General features: G+C 42.3%; 1 protein-coding gene across 1 annotated transcript in view; it reads right to left on the bottom strand.

The window, feature by feature from the left end:
- Nucleotides 1–630: 630 nt before the first annotated feature.
- Nucleotides 631–21,410, bottom strand: part of LOC135573707 (cadherin-23-like) — a 199,728-nt gene continuing 178,948 nt past the window's right edge. Inside the window, exons 9-12 of the mRNA XM_065023313.1 lie at nt 19,945–20,133; nt 5,512–5,661; nt 4,085–4,243; nt 631–636 (exon numbers count right to left, since the gene is read on the bottom strand). Coding sequence (XP_064879385.1) covers nt 631–636; nt 4,085–4,243; nt 5,512–5,661; nt 19,945–20,133 — 504 coding nt within the window. The remainder of the gene's footprint in view (nt 637–4,084; nt 4,244–5,511; nt 5,662–19,944; nt 20,134–21,410) is intronic.

Raw genomic sequence — 21,410 nt, 5'->3', positions numbered from 1 at the left:
AAGTACTATCTGAACTAGTCCAATATGAAATAATTATTTTTGTTTTCTATCACAAGCAGTTTTAAACCTTTTACTTTATGTGCCCCAATGAACACGACCCTGAGCTCTCCAGTGAGCTGGAGGAGTTAGAGTGTCTGTCCAGGCGTGTGGTGCTGAAATGGCATTTGCCTGCCATCTGGTGCAGTTCACACCCTGTCTGTGACTTAGTTCACTGAGTTCTTGGTGTGGCAATGACTGCCTAAAAAGTCTGTTCACATTTAACATTGGCACTCTGAAGTGCTAAGAGGATTTATACAGTATGTACTGTCAGTCCCATTTTATCACATTGAATATCCCTTATAGCAACTGTGGCTGATTGATAATAGTTATCTACAATTTCAGAATGTTTTTTAATGATACAATTTATATACACAACTTTTGGTGTACTGTAAAATTGCTTATCTTTTACTCAGAATATTTAGAATAATAATGTGTCTTCGTATTAATCTAAGGAATTAGTAAAGCATCATTAATACACTTCCGTGCACACACAGGATAGTAAGATGTCATACATTTGTTTGATCAGGGCTGAGCATATCCAACGAATAGCAATATCCTCCCCATATTAAATAGGCCTCTGTAATCGTTAGTTCATAACTATGAACAGAAACAGAGCGCAGAGCCACATACACATACCAACATGTACATTAACTCATTGAAATTACTTCACTGGCATTTACTCACACATAGCACACAAGTACACGCAAAAGCACAAGAAGGGACACATGCGCATGCACACAGACAAACACTTTCATGTATATACACATGCACACATTCACTTGCACACAGACACACACACTTGTGAGGTGTGTGTGATGACTGTTTGTCAGGCCCTAGCGTGATAATTCTCTGCTCTGTCCGTGTGCTGACCTTGAGGGATGGTGGTGAGGGATGAGGCAGTGTGACACAGGACTGTGTGTGTGTTTGTGGGTGTGTCAGCCATAAAGCCACCCCGGCTCTAACATGTATTTATGGACAGAGGCTGGAGGAGTGGGGAAACATCTGTTTAGTCAGAGGAGATGGTCGGTCACTCAGTGAGTGTGTTTGTGTGTGTCTGTGTTCACAGAGGACAGCAGCTGTTGACCGTATACAGTGAAGTACACAACTGTGGTACTAGAATAGTGGAAAGGTCTAGTGGTTGGCTTTCAAATGATGTACCCCCAAACTAGAGTGCACAAGGCACAGGACACACTGACAGACACGCCTACACACACACACCAAGTCATGACATGCAGTATAGTGTGTATACAGAAGTTCTGACACTAGTGAGTGGTGTCATGACTGATCTGTGAGGATCCCGCAGATGGGGAGAGGTATAGAGGGTTTGATTGGGGGGGGGGGGATTATGACAACTCATGCCCATTGTAAATCTTAAGAATCCTTGGTCCTGTTAATGTTTGGGACTGGAATGTCTTTGTGTGGGCCTTATGGAGAATCTACCTCAGAACTGTAACATGCAATAAATGGCCTTCGGGACAATATATTTCATCAGCCAAAATGGTGGTAACAATGATCGATGGAATATGAAAATGAATGTTGTTTTTGTTATTTTATTGAAAGATAAATGACGACGTTATAACGAAAACATTAACTTGAAGAATTTTCATAATATGTACATGATGTTTACATACTGTGCATTGTGTAGAGAATATCCAGATCAAATAGAATGTTTTTGTAAAGATGAACTGTGAATTTAGTTCTTACTCTGAAATTAGATCAGAGTAAAATCCTGATACCTTTCCTTCGTAACGAGCTACGCCCCAGGGAACCCAGAGAGACACTGACATTGTGTGGACAATCAGAGACATACATCCGGTGATGAAGGAAAAGCGGCCATCTAAGATCGTTGCCTAAATCTCCTACGCGGAACTCGGTCCATGAAGAGATACCAAACGCAGATTTTCAGCAAGTAAATACATTCATTATAATTCTGACCAATAAGAGCGGCAGTTTGGGTAGGTGTTAAACTAAACTAAAAATAGTTTACAAATGTGCTTTTCTCTTGTGCACTCTCCTCTCTCTAAATCCACATCTTGTGTAACACGTGTCATATTGTGTTGGTCCGCTAGCGACCTGTTTTGCCATTGTATGAAGTTCTAACCAATAACCTATACCTAACCAATAACCTATACCTATACCTATAACCTATACCTATACCTAACCAATAACCTATACCTAACCAATAACCTATACTGTTTTGTGTATGTTTAGCTTGTTAGTAAATAAATAATCAACTCAATCTGTGTGGTACGGAATGATTTAGTGAGACCCGGGTTTGTGTAGATTTACGAATTATGCGACGTTCAGAATGAGACTGAAATTAATTAATTAATTAGCAACTGGAAATGAGTTAATTAGCGACTGCTATGAAATCGATATTCTGATATTCTTTGAGTTAATTTGGGAAACGGTAACTCAAACAAACTTTTCCCATGGTGCCCCAGGTTACTGAGTTAATTATAAACACAGTTAATTATTCAATGAATAGCAGTCGTCACATTAATGATACAATGTCACAACAGTGAGCTTGGAAGTGCTGAAGTGCTGTGTGTGAAATAACAGCAAAAATAATTGGGCTTTACTGGCTAGACACTACAGTACAACAGCATCAGAAAGAGAGGGATGAGAGAGAAAGAGGGAGAGGGAGAGGAAACAGGAAGGGGAGTAAGAATGGGGAGGATGATAAGAGACTTAGTGAAATAGCAGCTAGAGCAGACAGGACAGAGCGAAAGACATAGAGTAACACTTTATAATAACATTCATGAATGAACCTATACAAATGCTTGTGAATGTCTTTATGCTTTACAAATAATTATACATTATTTAAATGCTTATGGAATGGATAGCTTAAAATGCTTAGAAATGCTTGTTAATAAATGTTTATACATTTATACAAATAAATGTGCTAATAGTTTATACATGTTTATTGATGCTTATTTGTGATAGTTATTATAGAATGTTACCAGACATACTGTACTGAGGTTACATGGAAGCATGAGAGATTAGGAAAGCAGTGTGTCCGGCGTAAGTGTTTTTGTGTGTCCTCGATGTGTGTGTGAGTGTTTGTGTCCGATGTCTGACTTGCTTTGTGTGTGTGTGTGTGTGTGTGTGTGTGTGTGCGCGCACCTGCACACAGCGAACGTCATCAAGAAGACTTATTGGGTATTAGATTGCCCGGGTGTGTCGCAATTTCAATTTCACGAGCACACAGTCTATAAACAGTATGGATTTCTACCGTATGCTTTTTGCGCTTCTTGTATCTACTGGAGCAGGTTAGAGTCTAAGTGTGTGTGTGTGTAAGTCTGAGAGTACTGTCATCGTAATTAATGGTAATCCAGTTATTGTGGGAACTATGTGCAGATAACCGGCAGTGCTTCCCAAATGGCACTCTATTCCCTATCTCGTGCACTACCTTTGACTAGAACCCTATGGGCTATGGTCAAACTGCTAGGTCAGGTTATATAGATGATAGTGACCTCTGGTCTTGGTATGGGATTAAACGTAGAGACTAATAAAGGCAGGGTGGTACTAGGAGACACACACATGCACACATGCCTGCCCACACACACATGCTCACTCCCACACACAGGAAGAGTAACACACACACACACACACACACACACACACACACACACACACACACACACACACACACACCGAGGATGAGTGTCAGTGAGGGTCATTCACCTGGAGGCCATCTCTGATCCTGATCAGAATGTTTTGATTGTATCAACATGTTGAGGATTTTGGTTGGCCACTCTGTCAGATTTACATGGTTTTAGGTAGCTACAGTATACCATACAGCAATTGGTATATGCAGCAAACGGGACAGTGCAATGCCCTTTGACGTTCTTGAACCGGGGTCTCCCAGCTAACTACTACTCCAACAGGGTAAACCATACTTCGGGGAGATCGTAATGAGCTTACCTAGACAAGGGGTGTTACAGCACTACATACACCATACCACAGCATGCTACAGTGTAATCCAGTGACAAGCTGTGTGTGTGTTACAGTGTGTTATAGCATGTTGCAGTGATAACCTTACCTGGATGCGTAGCAGGGAGGTGCCTCTGGGAGTGTTCTCAGGCAGACTGATGTTGTACAGAGGTTTACTGAAGATGGGGCGGTTGTCATTCTCATTGATCAGGTCAATGTAGATACGAGCAAAACCCACATGGTCTGACATGGACTCATTGGCAAATAGCTGAAAGAGAGAGGGGAGAGACTCTAATACAAAAAGTTAAAATGCCCTGTTGCCACCTTCACTTTATAGCGGTTGCTGTGAATTTGACAATAACATACAGGGCAGCCAGTGGCAAGTAAGTTACTGTATTTCATATTGAACTACACCTACAATAATCAAAACAAAACCCTTCAGCTAATTTTGTAGAGTTGTTTGGCATATGTATGTGTGTTAAAACACTTAGGCTCTGGTCATTCTGGTGGTATACAGGAATCAAAACGCCTGGACTGCATATGATTGGAAAATATTTGTTAAAAATGCATGTTCTCCGTTCACAAGCTGCACTGTCCATCAGTCTCTTTATTCACAATTTGACAATTCATAGTATCGTCACCCATCAGACGATTACCAATTCCATCTTGCCAAATTCATCTATTATTATACATTACATGACAAAGTCTGGACACCTGCTCGTCTAACATCTCATTCCAAAATCGTGGGTACTAATATGGAGTTGGTCCCCCCTTTTCTGTTATAACAGCATCCTCTCTTCTGGGCAGGCCTTCCACTAGATGTTGGAACATTGCTGCAGAAACTTGCTTCTATTCAGCCATGAGCATTAGTGAGGTCTGGCACCAATGTCGGGCGATTAGGCCTGGTTCGCAGTGTGCATTTCAATTCATCCCAAAGGTGTTCAATGGGGTTGATGTCAGGACTCTGTGCAGGCCAGTCAAGTTCTTCCACACCGATCTCGACAAATAATTTCTGCATGGACCACGCTTTAGTACGTGTTTTACCTAATGTGACTATATACCGTTACTGTCTTTATAGCACTACCATGCTTTGGTTCTCAGGATGTGTGGACCTAAACATAAACTTACAGTTCAAATCACTGAAAAAACATACACTTCATATACACTGATTGAAGTGGATTTAACAGGTGACATCAATAAAATATTATAGCTGTCACCTGGATAGTCTATGTCAAAGAAAGAGCAAGTGTTCCAAATGTTTTGTACATAATTAATTAATTTAAAAGTAAAAAAAACCTGCCCATAGTGTCTTTTCTCACTGTGCTCCATACGGTAGATGACGTGCTCTTGTTAAAGTACATTTTACTGATAGTGTGTTTGTAACGGAGATAAGAACGTGCCGTAAACAAGTTTTTGTGTGGGTGTGTGTTTGTTTGCATGCGTTTGTGTGTTCGTTAGTGTGTGTGTGTGTGTGTGTGTGTGTGTGTGTGTGTGTGTGTGTGTGTGTGTGTGTGTGTGCGTGCAGATTGAACTCACAGAGAAGCTGTAGGCGCGAATATTCTCATAGTCCAGAGGCACGGCCACCCTCATCCTGATGTCAGCCCGGCCCTGCACCGCGGTGGGGGAGATGGTGAAGTGATCCGAGTTGTTCCCCGTTAGGAACACCTGAAACATACTATTCACTCCCTAGAGGAGAGGGTGGAGGAATGGAGAGAGGGAGGGATAGGGGTCACAAGGGCGAGAGAGTTAGATATAGGTTAAATATTCAAATGGATGATAATAAAAGCTGCAGTATGAGATGTGGGACTGCATTAAGGACTATGGATTTAAATTAGCTCTTTTGCTACTCCGGCATATTTACATTGAAGTGAAAACTGTTGATTAAAGTGAAAAGGAGACAAAAAGGAGGTATGCTGTCCTGGTGATGACTCATAAAAGTATTAAAATAGTACTATGGCAACAACATATGTAGCAAAAAGTAATTACTATTTGTTAATCAATAAAGATCCAGATACTTAGCAGTATCATACATTCAGCATATGTACTTTTACAGATTCACACACTAGCATTTACTCTTACACACCAGTGTTGTGTTCTAGACCATCTAAAGCAAGACCGATTCAAGACCAAGACAGGACCAAATCGAGTCCGAGTCAAGACCAAGACCAAGACCAAAGGGGGGGTGAGACCGAGTCAAGAACAAGTCCAGAAAAATGTGAGTCCAATTCAAGACCATGGTCTTTCCAATGACCCTAACCAGTGGTGGAGTGGTGACTGGAAAAGTGGGTATATTCTAATTTTGCCAAAAGTTTCCAAATGTAACGGCACCCTGTGTAAAAAAAAATCCTATGTTTTCCTATAGTTTATAATGCATGTATGTGTTTCTAATAGCTCCAACCATACAAACGCTAGAGTCAAATTTGTAGGAAGTAACCAGAAATCTCTCAGCTTTTCCCAAACACCAATAGTGGACATCGAAGGTTACTCCTGTAACTGAGCTTCTATGAACTAAGACGCACATATTTTTATTGGTAAATCCACCACGCAGTTAATCGGCTTAGGCCCTATTTTTTCACCCCTGGTGTACACACTGCTAGCATGTACAATACAAAACCTTCATTACTGGAGTGTGAGAGTCAGAAAATGTCTGACTTTATTTTGACTGAGCATAAACCTCTTCAAAACATTGTGAAATGGGGGAGCTCAATTGATGCCAGGCACACGCATGAATTCACCAATTATTGGCTCCATCCATGCACATTTATCTTCTTATTATCTCTACATTTCATTCCTCTATCCTCTCTCATCCCTCCCTCTATATATCTCAGTATGTACACCCACCCCTCTACCTGTAATCTATCTCTTTTCCCTCTTATCTCTGTCTTTGAGATGCAGGGTCAGAGGTTAGATCGTATCTCAGAGTGGCAGCTCTAACTTCCCCTGACTGGAAACCACCAGCCACCACCACCACCCTACCCACACACACACACAACACAAACCACTGAGAGCATGTGGCATGGTTATGAACTGTGTCTCACCACCCGCAGCCAATTATAAAGACCCCTTTTCTATTTATGCGGGAATCCATTTGCCAGCGAAATGGCTCATGACGACAGCGGGAGAATGATTGATCCGCAGAGAGAACATTTTTCGGAGTTCAATAAACATTTAACCTGGAGGGTTCTCTTTTTCGCGGAAAAAGACAAGAAGAGAGAACAAACAACGGAGGGAAAAAAAAATCAACCCCTGAAAAAATAAACAATTGAAGATTAGACCCCACTAAATAGACCCAAACATCCGTCTGACAACTGTCGGCAGGCAACGGGTTGCGCCCCATATTGCACCCTATTCAGTACCTAGTGCACTACTTTTGACCAGAGCCCTATTGGAGTTCATAATCTCGTATCCTCATCTGAATCGTCCTCTCTTTATCTCTCCCACATAAAAGTCACTCCACCGTATTGCTTAACATTATGTAAATTGTAATTGGGCGTTTGAGTACAGAATAGAACAAATCTCCATGCCCACAAAGCTGCCACTGCTACAGCTGCCGTCACTTCTACTAAAGTGATGATTACACCGCCAATGGCAGCTCATTGAAGCCATGCGTTTAAATCAGAATTGTATGTGTATGTGTGTGTGTGTGTGTGAGGTATGTTTGCGGACCGTCTGACTGTGTGTGCGTGCGTGCGTGTGTGTGTGTGTGTGTGTTTGATGAAATCAGAATGACACAATGAGAGGATAAGGTGTGCTGTCGAGGAAATGAGGATGTTTAAGCAGCCATGTTGACAAGCATGACTATCTAAATCGCTCCGGCTACACTTAGGCTGGGATTCACTCAGATCACGCTTGTAGACAATGCAGCTTTTAAAGGCAATGTTACCATGTTCGCAGAGATCACATTCAAGGTAAAAGCTTCAATGTCAAGCGCACAACAGCGAGGTTTCAGATTTAATCCTGGTCTTTTGCTCTTAGTCATGTTGGTTTAGTGTGCGTACACATGATCCAGTGACACCATTTTTGTTGTCTTAGTCAGAGATTAAGAGAAAACAAAGGCTGGCATAAGATGAAGAACATACAACATGACGCTATTGTGTTATTTACAACTGTTTTATATTTTATCAAATACAAGTAAAAATTATCAAACACAAACTCATAAAGCTCACTTTTTACATGTTGACTTTCATCATTTCACACCATTATTGGCTCCTTCAAGATGAGTGTCACATTATTCACAGTATCCCTTAGCTCAAATCCCTCCTTTAGCACAACCAAATCTTTTATTTTACCAAGGTATTCACTTTATAGGGAATAGGGGGCCATTTAGGGCTCAGACAGTGGATCGATGGTGGAGGGCATTATGTTTGGCGGTTAAAATGGCCCTATGTTTTTGTTTTGTTTTTCATCTCGCAAGGACCATTGTGGCTGATGACTGGCTATTTAAAAAAATATTCAATATGCAGGGATGTCACCTCAAACTGCCCATAAACGTAATTGCCCATCCATTTGCCTCTCTCTCTCTATCTCAGAAGCTCTCATACCAAGGTCCTGTCAGATGTGGCTGTCACAAAGTTTAGTGACGAGTTTCGAGCGGAAAGTTTTAGATTCAAACGGAGAAGAGTGATGAAGAAAGAGCTCTGTAACTACCACTTGTGTCACCCACTAGTAAAAATGGAACATCTCAGACACTCTCCCTCTCGACGTGTGGGTTAGCAGTGCATCTAGTAATGCATCTGTCAATGTCAACTCTGCCTTGTAATTGTGACCAGTGGAGGCTGGCAGTGGGAGAAATATTTATGAATATTTGTAGTCGTTGATATTGTACCATTCATTCAATTCCAGACATTACAATGAGCCAATCTTCAACATTTTACCTTTCATCAGTCTCTACTGGTTTTTACGATTCAAATATTTTTTGTTGTGTTGAGCATATGTATCAGGTGTTTGTTCCTGCATTCATGTGTATGTGTGTTATTGTGGAGTGAGGTAGTGTCTTTGTTGTTGTGTTAACCTGTGTATGCTGTGTGTGTGTGTGTGTTAACCTAGGGTTGCACCCCAAATGGCACCCTAGTCCCTACATAGTGAACTACACCGTAATCTCTTTGTTGTTGTTTCAACATATTATTTCCAGTCAAAAAGTTGTGCAGCATATTTCAAGCTATACAAACTTTAAATGTGAAGTTATACTAACTCACACCAAATTTACTTTGACTAATACAATACAGTTAACTTCACCATTTGTCAGTTTAACTTACACTTCCTAGTTAAATCAATAGCAACATAGTTATGTCAACTTTAAATGTAGAGCTATCCTAATTAACACCAAATTTACTTTGAATAACTTACTATGTATAATTTAATTCATTTATGTTTAAATAGCGATAACTACACCTCAATTTTAAATGTAATATAACTATCAGGTTAAGTAGATGATAGTAAATATAGACAAGTGATGGGACGTTTGATACCGGAGAGCCGATGCAGTGCTTTCTTCGATGATGAGTTTCTTTCAGAAACCAATAATAAGTTGTATTTTTTGGCAGCACATACAGTTGCAAGTCAGTTAGGCCATCGACTTTGTGCATGACACAAGTCATTTTTCCAACAATTGTTTACAGACAGATTATTTAATTTATAATTCACTTTATCACAATTCCAGTGGGTCAGAAGTTTACATATAATAAGATGACTGTGCCTTTAAACAGCTTGGGAAATGCCAGAAGATTATGTCATGGTTTTAGAAGCTTCTGATAGGCTAATTGGCATCATTTGAGTGAATTGGAGGCATACCTGTGGATGTATTTCAAGGCCTACCTTCAAACTCAGTGCCTCTTTGTTTGACATCATGGGAAAATCAAAAGAAATCAGCCAAGACCTCAGAAATAAATTGTAGACATGTCTGGTTCATACTCGGGAGCAATTTCGAAATGCCTGAAGGTACCACGTTCATCTGTACAAAAAATAGTACGCAAGTATAAACCACATGAGACCACGCAGCTGTCATACCGCTCAGAAAGGAGACGCATTCTGTCTCCTAGAGATGAACGTACTTTGGTGCGAAAAGTGCAAAACAATCCCAGAACAACAGCAAAGGACCTTGTGAAGATGCTGAAGGAAACAGGTACAAAAGTATCTATATCCACAGTCAAACGAGTCCTATATCGAGATAACGTGAAAGAAGCCACAGCTCTAAAACCGCCATAAAAATGGCAGACTACGGTTTGCAACTGCACATGGGGACAAAGATCATACTTTTTGGAGAAATGTCCTCTCGTCTGATGAAACAAAAATAGAACTGTTTGGCCATAATGACCATTGTTATGTTTGGAGGAAAAAGGGGGAGGCTTGCAAGCCAAAGAACACCATCCCAACCGTGAAGCATGGGGGTGCTTTTCTGCCGGAGGGACTGGTGCACTTTACAAAATAAATGGCATCATGAGAAACAAAAAATATGTGGATATATTTAAGCAACATCTCAAGACATCAGTCAGGAAGTTAAAACTTGTTTGGAAATGGGTCTTACAAATGGACAATGACCCCAAGCATACTTCCAAAGTTGTGGCAAAAAAAAATAAAAAATCTTAGGGATAGTGTCCATTTTTCGGAATTTCCACCTGACTGACGTGCCCAGTAAACTGTCTGTTACTGAGGCCCAGATGCCAGGATATGCATATAGTAGCATTGGATAGAAAACACTTGAAGTTTGTAGAAATGTAAAAATAATGCATGAGACTATAACATAATTGATATGTCAGGCGAATGAATATCCAAAGAAAAACCAAACAGACTCTTATAATGGAAAGCTATCGGTCCTATGTAATTCCAGCTCCCAGATTGCAATTCCTATGGCTTCCACTTGATGTCAACAGTCTTTGTTCATTGTTCCAGCCTTGTTTCTTCAAAAAAGAGGAATAATTTTGAGTTTTCTATTGAACATACTCCATTCTGTATGAAATATAATAGTTTATTTTAATTTTAGGGTACCTGAGGATTGAATAGAAACGTAGTTTGACTTGTTTGAACAAAGTTTAGCAGTAGCTTTTTGGACTCCTTTGTCTGCATGTTGAACGAGTGGATTACTGAAATCGATGGCATCAACTAAACTGACCTTTTGGGATATAAATAAGGATTTTATTTAACAAAACGACCATTCATGTTGTAGCTTGGACCCTTGGGATTGTAAACAGAGGAAGATTTTCAAAAGTAAGTGATTTATTTAATTGCTATTTGTGATTTTATGAAGCCTCTGGTGGTTGAAAAATATGTTGATGTGGGGCTCCGTCCTCAAACAATCGCATGGTATGCTTTCGTTGTAAAGCCTATTGTAAATCGGACAATGCAGTTAGATTAACAAGACATTCAGCTTTTAAACAATATAAGACACTTGTATGTCCATAAATGTTTAATATTACGATTGTTTATTTGAATTGCGCACACTCCAATTTCACCGGATGTTGTCAACAGCTAGCGGATTCCTAGCCTTATTAAGGACAACAAAGCCAAGGTATTGGAGTGGCCATCACAAAGCCCTGACCTCAATCCCATAGAAAATGTGTGGGCGGACCTGAAAAAGCATGTGCGAGCAAGGAGGCCTACAAACCTGACTCAGTTACATCAGCTCTGTCAGGAGTAATGGGCCAAAATTCACCAAACTTATTGTGGGAAGCTTGTGGAAGGCTACCCGAAACATTTGACCAAAGTTAAACAATTTAAAGGCAATGCTACCAAATACTAATTGAGTGTATGTAAACTTCTGCCCCAATGGGAATGTGATGAAAGAAATAAAAGCTTAAATAAATCTTTCTCTCTACTATCATTCTAATTCTATTTCACATACTTAAAATAAAATGGTGATCCTAACTGACCTAAGACAGATCATTTTTAAAAACTGAATTTGGCTAAGGTGTATGTAAACTTCCGACTTCAACTGTGTATATATATATATATATATATAGATATATATATATACACTGCTCAAAAAAATAAAGGGAACACTAAAATAACACATCCTAGATCTGAATGAATTAAATATTCTTATTAAACACTTTTTTCTTTACATAGTTGAATGTTCTGACAACAAAATCACACAAAAATTATCAATGGAAATCAAAATTATCAACCCATGGAGGTCTGGATTTGGAGTGACTCTCAAAATTAAAGTGGAAAACCACACTACAGGCTGATCCAACTTTGATGTAATGTCCTTAAAACAAGTCAAAATGAGGCTCAGTAGTGTGTGTGTTCTCCACGTGCCTGTATGGCCTCCCTACAACACCTGGGCATGCAACTCCTGGACAGTCTGTGGTGCAACGTGGTGTTGGTGGATGTAGCGAGACATGATGTCCCAGATGTGCTCAATTGGATTCAGGTCTGGGGAATGGGCGGGCCAGTCCATAGCATCAATGCCTTCCTCTTGCAGGAACTGCTGACACACTCCAGCCACATGGGGCGGCAGCGTAGCCTAGTGGTTAGAGCGTTGGACTAGTAACCGGAAGGTTGCGAGTTCAAATCCCCGAGCTGACAAGGTACAAATCTGTCGTTCTGCCCCTGAACAGGCAGTTAACCCACTGTTCCCAGGCCGTCATTGAAAATAAGAATGTGTTCTTAACTGACTTGCCTGGTTAAATAAAGGTAAAATTAAAAACATGAGGTCTAGCATTGTCTTGCATTAGGAGGAACCCAGGGCCAATCGCACCAGCATATGGTCTCACAAGCGGTCTGAGGATTTCATCTCGGTACCTAATGGCAGTCAGGCTACCTCTGGCGAGCACATGGAGGGCTGTGCGGCCCCCCAAAGAAATGCCACCCCGCACCATGACTGACCCACCGCCAAACCGGTCATGCTGGAGGATGTTGCAGGAAGCAGAACGTTCTCCACGGCGTCTCCAGACTCTGTCACGTCTGTCACATGTGCTCAGTGTGAACCTGCTTTCATCTGTGAAGAGGACAGGGCGCCAGTGGCGAATTTGCCAATATTGGTGTTCTCTGGCAAATGCCAAACGTCCTGCACGGTGTTGGGCTGTAAGCACAACCCCCACCTGTGGACGTTGGGCCCTCATACCACCCTCATGGAGTGTTTCTGACCGTTTTAGCAGACACATGCACATTTGTGGCCTGTTGGTCATTTTGCAGGGCTCTGGCAGTGCTCCTCCTGCTCCTCCTTGCACAAAGGCGGAGGTAGCGGTCCTGCTGCTGGGTTGTTGCCCTCCTACGGCCTCCTCCACATCTCCTGATGTACTGGCCTGTCTCCTGGTAGTGCCTCCATGCTCTGGACACTGCGCTGACAGACACAGCAAACCTTTTTGCCACAGCTCGCAATGATGTGCCATCCTGGATGAGCTGCACTTCCTGAGCCACTTGTGTGGGTTGTAGACTCCGTCTCATGCTACCACTAGAGTGAAAGCACCACCAGCATTCAAAAGTGACCAAAACATCAGCCAGGAAGCATAGGAACTGAGAAGTGGTCTGTGGTACCACCTGCAGAACCACTCCTTTATTGGGTGTGTCTTGCTAATTGCCTATAATTTCCACCTGTTGTCTATTCCATTTGCACAACATCATGTGAAATTTATTGTCAATCAGTGTTGCTTCCTAAGTGGACAGTTTGATTTCACAGAAGTGTCATTGACTTGGAGTTGCATTGTGTTGTTTAAGTGTTCCCTTAATTTTTTTGAGCAGTGTATATTTTACACACTACCTTTCAACGGTTTGGGGTCACTTAGAAATTGTTTTCAAAAGAAAAGCACAATTTTTGTTCATTAGTTAATATAACACAAAATGTATCAGTCTTGCTGTATCCTGAGGGGCACACAAACTCAGCTCCCTCATCTTAGCTCGGGCACCATCTCCAACTACACATAAGTCACCTTACTTCCCCCAGTCCTCTCTGTGTGCTGCCCTTCTGGCAGCTTTATGGGCTTGTGCAGCTAGTGAGCAATCAGCCCTTGATTACTCACCAACTCCCCAATCAGCCCCAATTAGTCTTGGGCGGAGAGCCTGTCGAGACCTGGCACGACCAGCAGATGGAGCCATCGCCTCGTGATGTATACTCCGTCTGTCACCAGGCCTCGACGAGTCTCACCCTGGTGGCTGACCTGCTGTACACCACAATATATATATATATAGTTGAAGTCGGACGTTTACATACACTTAGGTTGGAGTCATTAAAACTAGTTTTTCAACCACTCCACAAATGTATTGTTAATTAACAAACTATAGTTTTTGGCAAGTTGGTTTGGTCATCTACATTGTGCATGACACAAGTAATTTTTCCAACAATTGTTTACAGACAGATTATTTCACTTATTATTCACTGTCACAATTCCAGTGGGTCAGAAGTTTACATAGAGTAAGTTGACTGTGCCTTTAAATAGCTTGGAAAATTCCAGAAAATGATGTCATGGTTTTAGAAGCTTCTGATAGGCTAATTGACCACATTTGAGTCAATTGGAGGTGTACCTGTGGATGTATTTCAAGGCCTACCTTCAAACTCAGTGCCTCCCTGCTTGACATCATGGGAAAATCAAAAGAAATCAGCCACGATCTCAGAAAAAAAATGTAGACCTCCACACGTCGGGTTCATCCTTGGGAGCAATTTCCAAACACCTGAAGGTGCCATGTTCATCTGTACAAACAATAGTACGCAAGTATAAACACCATGGGACCACACAGCCATCATACCACTCAGGAAGGAGACAAGTTCTGTCTCCTAGAGATTAATGTACTTTTGTGCAAAAAGTGCAAATCAATCCCAGAACAACAGCAAAGGTCCTTGTGAAAATGCTGGAGGGAACAGGTAGAAAAGTATCTATATCCACAGTAAAACGAGTCCCTATAACGACACAACCTAAAGGACGCTCAGCAAGGAAGAAGCCACTGCTCAAAAACCGCCATAAAAAAACTGACTACGGTTTGCAACTGCACATGGGGATCGTACTTTCTGGAGAAATGTCCAAGGAGGCCTGAAAACCCGACTCAGTTAGAACAACTCTGTCAAGGAGGAGTGGGCTAAAATTCACCCAACTTATTGTGGGAAGCTGGTGGAAGTCTAACCGAAATGTTTGACCACTCATGCCCTTTCCCACCTTGACAAAAGGAACACCTTTGTGAGAATGCTGTTCATTGACTACTGCTCATCATTCAACACCATAGTACCCTCAAAGCTCATCACCCGCCCCCAGGTGGTGAGGGTAGGTAGCAACACATCTGCCACGCTGATCCTCAACAATGGAGTTCCCCAAGGGTGCGTGCTCAGTCCCCTCCTGTACTCCCTGTTCACCCACGACTGCATGGCCAGGCACGAATCCAACACCATCATTAAGTTTGCTGACGACACAACAGTGGTAGGCCTGATCACTGACAACGACGAGACAGCCTATAGACCTGGCCGGCTGGTGCCAGAATAACAACCTATCCCGCAACGTAACCAAGACTAAGGAGATGATTGTGGACTACAGGAAAAGGAGCACCGAGCATGTCCCCATTCTCATCGACGGGGCTGTAGTGGAGCAGGTTGAGAGCTTCAAATTCCTTGGTGTCCACATCAACAACAAACTAGATTGGTCCAAACACACCAAGACAGTCGTGAAGAGGACAAAGCCTATTCCCCCGCAGGAAACTAAAAGGATTTGGCATGGGTCCTGAGATTCTCAAAAGGTTCTACAGCTGCAACACCGAGAGCATCCTGAACGGTTGCTTCACTGCCCAGTACCTCAATTGCTCGGCCTCCGACCGTAAGGCACTTCAGAGAGTAGTGTGCACGGCCCAGTACATCACTGGGGAAAAGCTGCCTGCCATCTAGGACCTCTACACCAGGCGGTGTCAGAGGAAGACCCTAAACATTGTCAAAGACCCCAGCCACCCCAGTCATAGACTTTTCTCTCTACTACAGCATGGCAAAGCGGTACCGGAGTGCCAAGTCTAGGACAAAAAGGCTTCTTTTTGGGAGTAAAAACTTCCTTCACTTTTTACTCCCAAGCAATAAGACTCCTGAACAGGTAACCAAATGGTTACCCAGACTATATGCATTGTGGGCCCCCCCAACCCCTCTTTTACGCTGCTGCTACTCTCTGTTTATCTTATATGCATAGTCACTTTAACTATATCCATGTACATACTACCGAAATGGCCAGACCAACCAGTGCTCCCTCACATTGGCTAACCGGGCTATCTGCATTGTGTCACACAACCCGCCAACCCCTCTTTTTACGCTTCTGCTACTCTCTATTCATCATATATGCATAGTCATTTAACGATACCTACTTGTACATACTACCTCAATAAGCCTGACTAACAGGTGTCTGAATAATAGCCTTGCTACTCTTTTTTCAAATGTCATTTTACTGTGGTTTTATTTCTTTACTTAAACACACACACACACACACACACACACACACACACACACACACACACACACCTTTTTTTTGGCACCATTGGTTAGAGCCTGTAAGTAAGCATTTCACTGTAAGGTCTTACACCTGTTTTATTTGGAACGTGACAAATAAACGTTGATTTGATTTGAAGTGTGTCTGGGATAGCGTCATCTAATATTTATAAAATATTTTTATCTGGAACTTTCTGTTTCCCTGGAATTTGTCCTTATTGTAGGCTACTACTTTTACCACTTTTAGTCTTCATTTTTACTACTATGTTTAGCACATGACCTCACACATGAATGCTTGAAAAGATGGGTGGGGCTGGCTTAAGAGGGTGTGAACCATGCTGAATGGGTGTAGACAAAGGAGAGCTCTCCAATAGGTACCAAAACATTTAAAGGGCCTTTTCTCAAAAGTGAGTTTACTAGTTTATCAACTTTCAAAGCAGAATTACTTTCCCATTGTTCCTCAAAAATGTGGTGTTTGATATACCATGTTGTAGCTCTGAGTCTTTATTTTATCCAATGTAAAACATAAAAAAAATCACTTCAAATCACGCTTTATAAGACCGATAACACCGAATGTGTTTACATTCCATGACATGAATAAACATAGAGCATTTCTGCTTTGCCAAGATAATCCACCAACCTGACTAGTGTGCACTGTGTTAAAAGCTCTGAGGAATTAACAATTTTTCGACACAATTTGGTGAAAGCCCCAAAAGCTTCAGAAAAATAATTTTCCCAGCACTAATATATACATTATCTTAACAGGGAACATCATGGTCCCATTCGTCTCTTACTCATGTGGGAGCTTTTTTTGTCAGTCTCAGAACCTTAACATTTACATTTACATTTAAGTCATTTAGCAGACGCTCTTATCCAGAGCGACTTAGAAATTGGTGCGTTCACCTTAAGACATCCAGTGGAACAGCCACTTTACAATAGTGCATCTAAATCTTTTAAGGGGGGTGAGAAGGATTACTTTATCCTATCCTAGGTATTCCTGAAAGAGGTGGGGTTTCAGGTGTCTCCGGAAGGTGGTGATTGACTCCGCTGTCCTGGCGTCGTGAGGGAGTTTGTTCCACCATTGGGGGGCCAGAGCAGCGAACAGTTTTGACTGGGCTGAGCGGGAACTGTACTTCCTCAGTGGTAGGGAGGCGAGCAGGCCAGAGGTGGATGAACGCAGTGCCCTTGTTTGGGTGTAGGGCCTGATCAGAGCCTGGAGGTACTGAGGTGCTGTTCCCCTCACAGCTCCGTAGGCAAGCACCATGGTCTTGTAGCGGATGCGAGCTTCAACTGGAAGCCAGTGGAGAGAGCGGAGGAGCTGGGTGACGTGAGAGAACTTGGGAAGGTTGAACACCAGACGGGCTGCGGCGTTCTGGATGAGTTGTAGGGGTTTAATGGCACAGGCAGGGAGAAGGGTGCTTAAAAGGGTGCTTATAACTAAAAAGGGTTTTAATGGCTTCTTCACCTGTGGGATCGTCTGAAGGGGGGTGGGGGGTCTTTTGTGGAGAAAAACTCCTTCTGATTGGCTTGGCCTGGCTCCCCATGGCTGCACCCCTGCCCAGTCATGTGAAATCCATAGACATGGTTCTAGTTATTTCAACTGACTGATGTCTTTATATGAACTGTAACTCAGTAAAATTTATATTTTTGTTCAGTAAACATAGCACAATTTTTTTCTGAGTGTGTACGGGCCCCGGTCAAAGGTAATGCACTATATAGGGACTTTGGTGCCATTAGGTACTCATCACTAGTGATGGACAGGTAGGGAGTGTAGTTAAGCTGGGGGTTGAATAGGGACGCCCCAGGTGGGGCTGCATTCTGATTCATTCTCCCCTGTAGATCTGGTTGAAATCCATCTACTGTAGCTATGTAGCTGTCCGCCTTGAGCCTACCCAGCTTACATAGAGGCACCATTTGGGGTGGCAGAGTAGACTAGTGGTTAGAGTGTTGGACTAGTAACCGAAAGGTTGCAAGATCAAATCCCCGAGCTGACAAAGTGCAAATCTGTCGTTCTAACCCTGAACAGGCAGTTAACCCACTGTTCCTAGGCTGTCATTGTAAATAAGAATTTGATATTAACTGACTTGCCTAGATAAAAAAAATAGAGAGAAGAATGGAAATAAACCTAAAGGCATCTATTATGGAGAATTCACAGGGGCACAGCTTGTATTGATAGAGGCATGATTTTGCCTGGGAGGAATTTAGGAGAGTCGGATGGCAACATTCTGTATTTTGTTTAAATGCCATGCACGTGTGTTATTTTTAGTACATTTCCTCTGCCAACTTCTGCACACGCACACACATGTGCACACACACACACACATGTGCACACACACACACACACACACATGTGCACACACACACACACACACACACACACACACACACACACACACACACACACACACACACACACATGCTCTGGGGGCAGAGGGTTGAATAGGGGATAGGGCGCAGTCTGAGAGCAGCACCCCTCTTATCCTCTACCAGGTGTGCCCATCACCACCTGGTGGAGGAGCTCCTAGCACTCCTATCCATCGCCATGCTGACAAGAGCAAACACACTCCATGACATGAATAAACAAACCTGCTGCTAAGCCACTATCTCTCCATCAGACACATACTCTGTCTCTCTTTTTCTCTCTGTCTCTCTGCATCTCTCTCACTCTCTCTCTCTGTCTTTCTATCTCTCCCGCAGCCTCACTCTCTCTATCCTCACCCTTTTCTCTCTCTCTTCTTCTCTCAGCTTCCCTCTGTCTGTATGACTGCCCTATTCACTTAACTTCCTGCCAGTACTCCATTAGTTATGCTACTTTCTCTACACCTTCTTCACTCTTTCCCAACCCCTCTACCTCCCTCTTCTCCTCCTTCTCTCCCTCCTTCTCGTTCTCTCTCCACTTGACTTGCAGTTATCTATCAAATTTCATCCTGGCGGCTGTGGTGCTGGAATCAATCAGAGTTGACTAGCTTTCGGCTTATCTCAACCTGTGGTGATTGATTTTCCTCGTTAGGTATAATTTGATGCTCTATCCCATATCTTCCAAAGCAAATTAAATTGTAGTCTAGTCAAATGTGGCTCCTAGTCTTGGGCTGCTGTGAGTGATCGAGCAAGTGTGTGTGTAAAAAGATTGTCTGTGTGTCTGTTTATGAGCGCATGTGTATGTGTTTCTGTGTGTCAGCGCGGTGGGATGTTAGATAGAGCTAATGGGAAGTGGAGGACACATGATGGAAAACTAAAGAGGATGCTGTTGAACAGGGCTGCTTTCCCACTGGGCTGACACACTCACTCAGCACAGCACAATGTCTCCTCTGCAACTCCTCACTACTGCTAAAATACACTACATCTGAATCTATACTGCTGTACTGAGCCAACGCAACATCTAGGATTGCAAGATTCCATTAAAGTTCCCAAAATTCTCCGTTTGTCCAGATATCCCGGTTGGAGGATCCCGGATTTCCTGCTTATTCTGTCCTGATCCCAGGAACTTTCAACCGTGTCAAACAAAGTGTTACCGTTTATTACCGTTTGTTACAATTTGTTGCCATATATATTGTTACAGGCATGCATGCGTGGTGATGGTAACCCACCTCATCCTTGTCTTCAGCCTGTATGAAGAGAGGCAGGGCGAAGCCCACCTGGGCCAGCTCGGTGATGTGCACACGGTATTCGGAGCTGTTGAACTTGGGCGCGTTGTCGTTCTTGTCAATCAGCAGGATGGTGAAGGTGGTCATCACCGAGGCATCTGACGGTGTACGGTCATCGTTCAACTCTGTGCCCTGAGGGAAGAATGGAGGGGAGAAACGGGGGAGAGAGCAAGAGAGAGAGAGAGAGGAGAGAGAGACACAGGGGGAGTATCGGAGGAGGACGGGCAGGGAAGACAGGCGAATAAGTGCAAGTGCAATTCATTTCCAGTGTGAACAAGAGAGTGAATGAGAAAGTGAGAGAGGTGTCATATTGGAGCTAAAATTGTTCTGGTGGAGTGAAAGCGGTAAGCACTCAATGGATGCGTCCAAATGGCACCCTATTCCCTACACTGGGCTTCTGATTGGCGCAGTGGTCTAAGGCACTGTATATCTAGTGCTAGAGGTGTCCCTACAGACACCCTGGTTTGATTCCAGGCTGTATCACAACAGGTCGTGATTGGGAGTCCCATAGGGCGGTTCACAATTTGCCCAGCGTCGTCCGGGTTTGGCCAGTGTAGGCAGTCATTATAAATAAGATTTTTTTTTTAAATTTTCGCCTACAATTACATTCCCAAATCTAACTGCATGTAGCTCAGGACCTGAAGCAAGGATATACATATTCTTGATACCATTTGAAAGGAAACACTTTGAAGTTTGGGTACGTGTGAAATTAATGTAGGATAATATAACCCATTAGATCTGGTAAAAGATAGTACAAACAAAAACGCATGCTTATTGTATTATTACATTTTTTCATCATCTTTGAAATGCAAGAGAAAGACCATAATGTATTATTGCAGTTTAGGTGCAATTTAGATGTCTGTGCAAAGTTTCAGATTGATCCAGTGAAGCATTTCAATACTGGACAATATTTTGAATCAAGTCTGCCCAAATGTGCCAAATTGATCAAATGATACATAAAGAACATACAAAAATTATATGGCAATACATAATTTAAGTTTACACACTACCAGGAATGTCATACATGACGGATCATTATCTTATACACTATCTTTCACACATCTAGATGGCCGGAGCCAGACAGAGCAGGGGTTAAAACTGAAGAACCCAGTTCCTACGTTGCATTTTATCTCTGGGATCCTCAGCATGACAAATCAGAGGAAGATTACTGAATGTAAGTACATTATTTTTACCTTCAGAGGTCAATGTATCAAACCAGCTGCCGTCATAAAAGTTTTTTGTTGGTGTGCACTCTCCTCAATAGCATGGTATTTTTTCACTGTAATAGCTACTGTAAATTGGACAGTTAGATTAGATTAACAAGACTTTAAGCTTTCTGTCTATATCAGATATGTCTATGTCCTGGGAAATGTTCTTGTTACTTATAATGTCATGCTAATCACATTAGC

This window comes from Oncorhynchus nerka, linkage group LG10, assembly GCF_034236695.1.
Source record: "Oncorhynchus nerka isolate Pitt River linkage group LG10, Oner_Uvic_2.0, whole genome shotgun sequence".
Classification (NCBI taxonomy): domain Eukaryota; kingdom Metazoa; phylum Chordata; class Actinopteri; order Salmoniformes; family Salmonidae; genus Oncorhynchus; species Oncorhynchus nerka.
The sequence above is the reverse complement of the archived record's forward strand: the minus strand, read 5'-3'. Positions and strand labels throughout refer to the sequence as shown.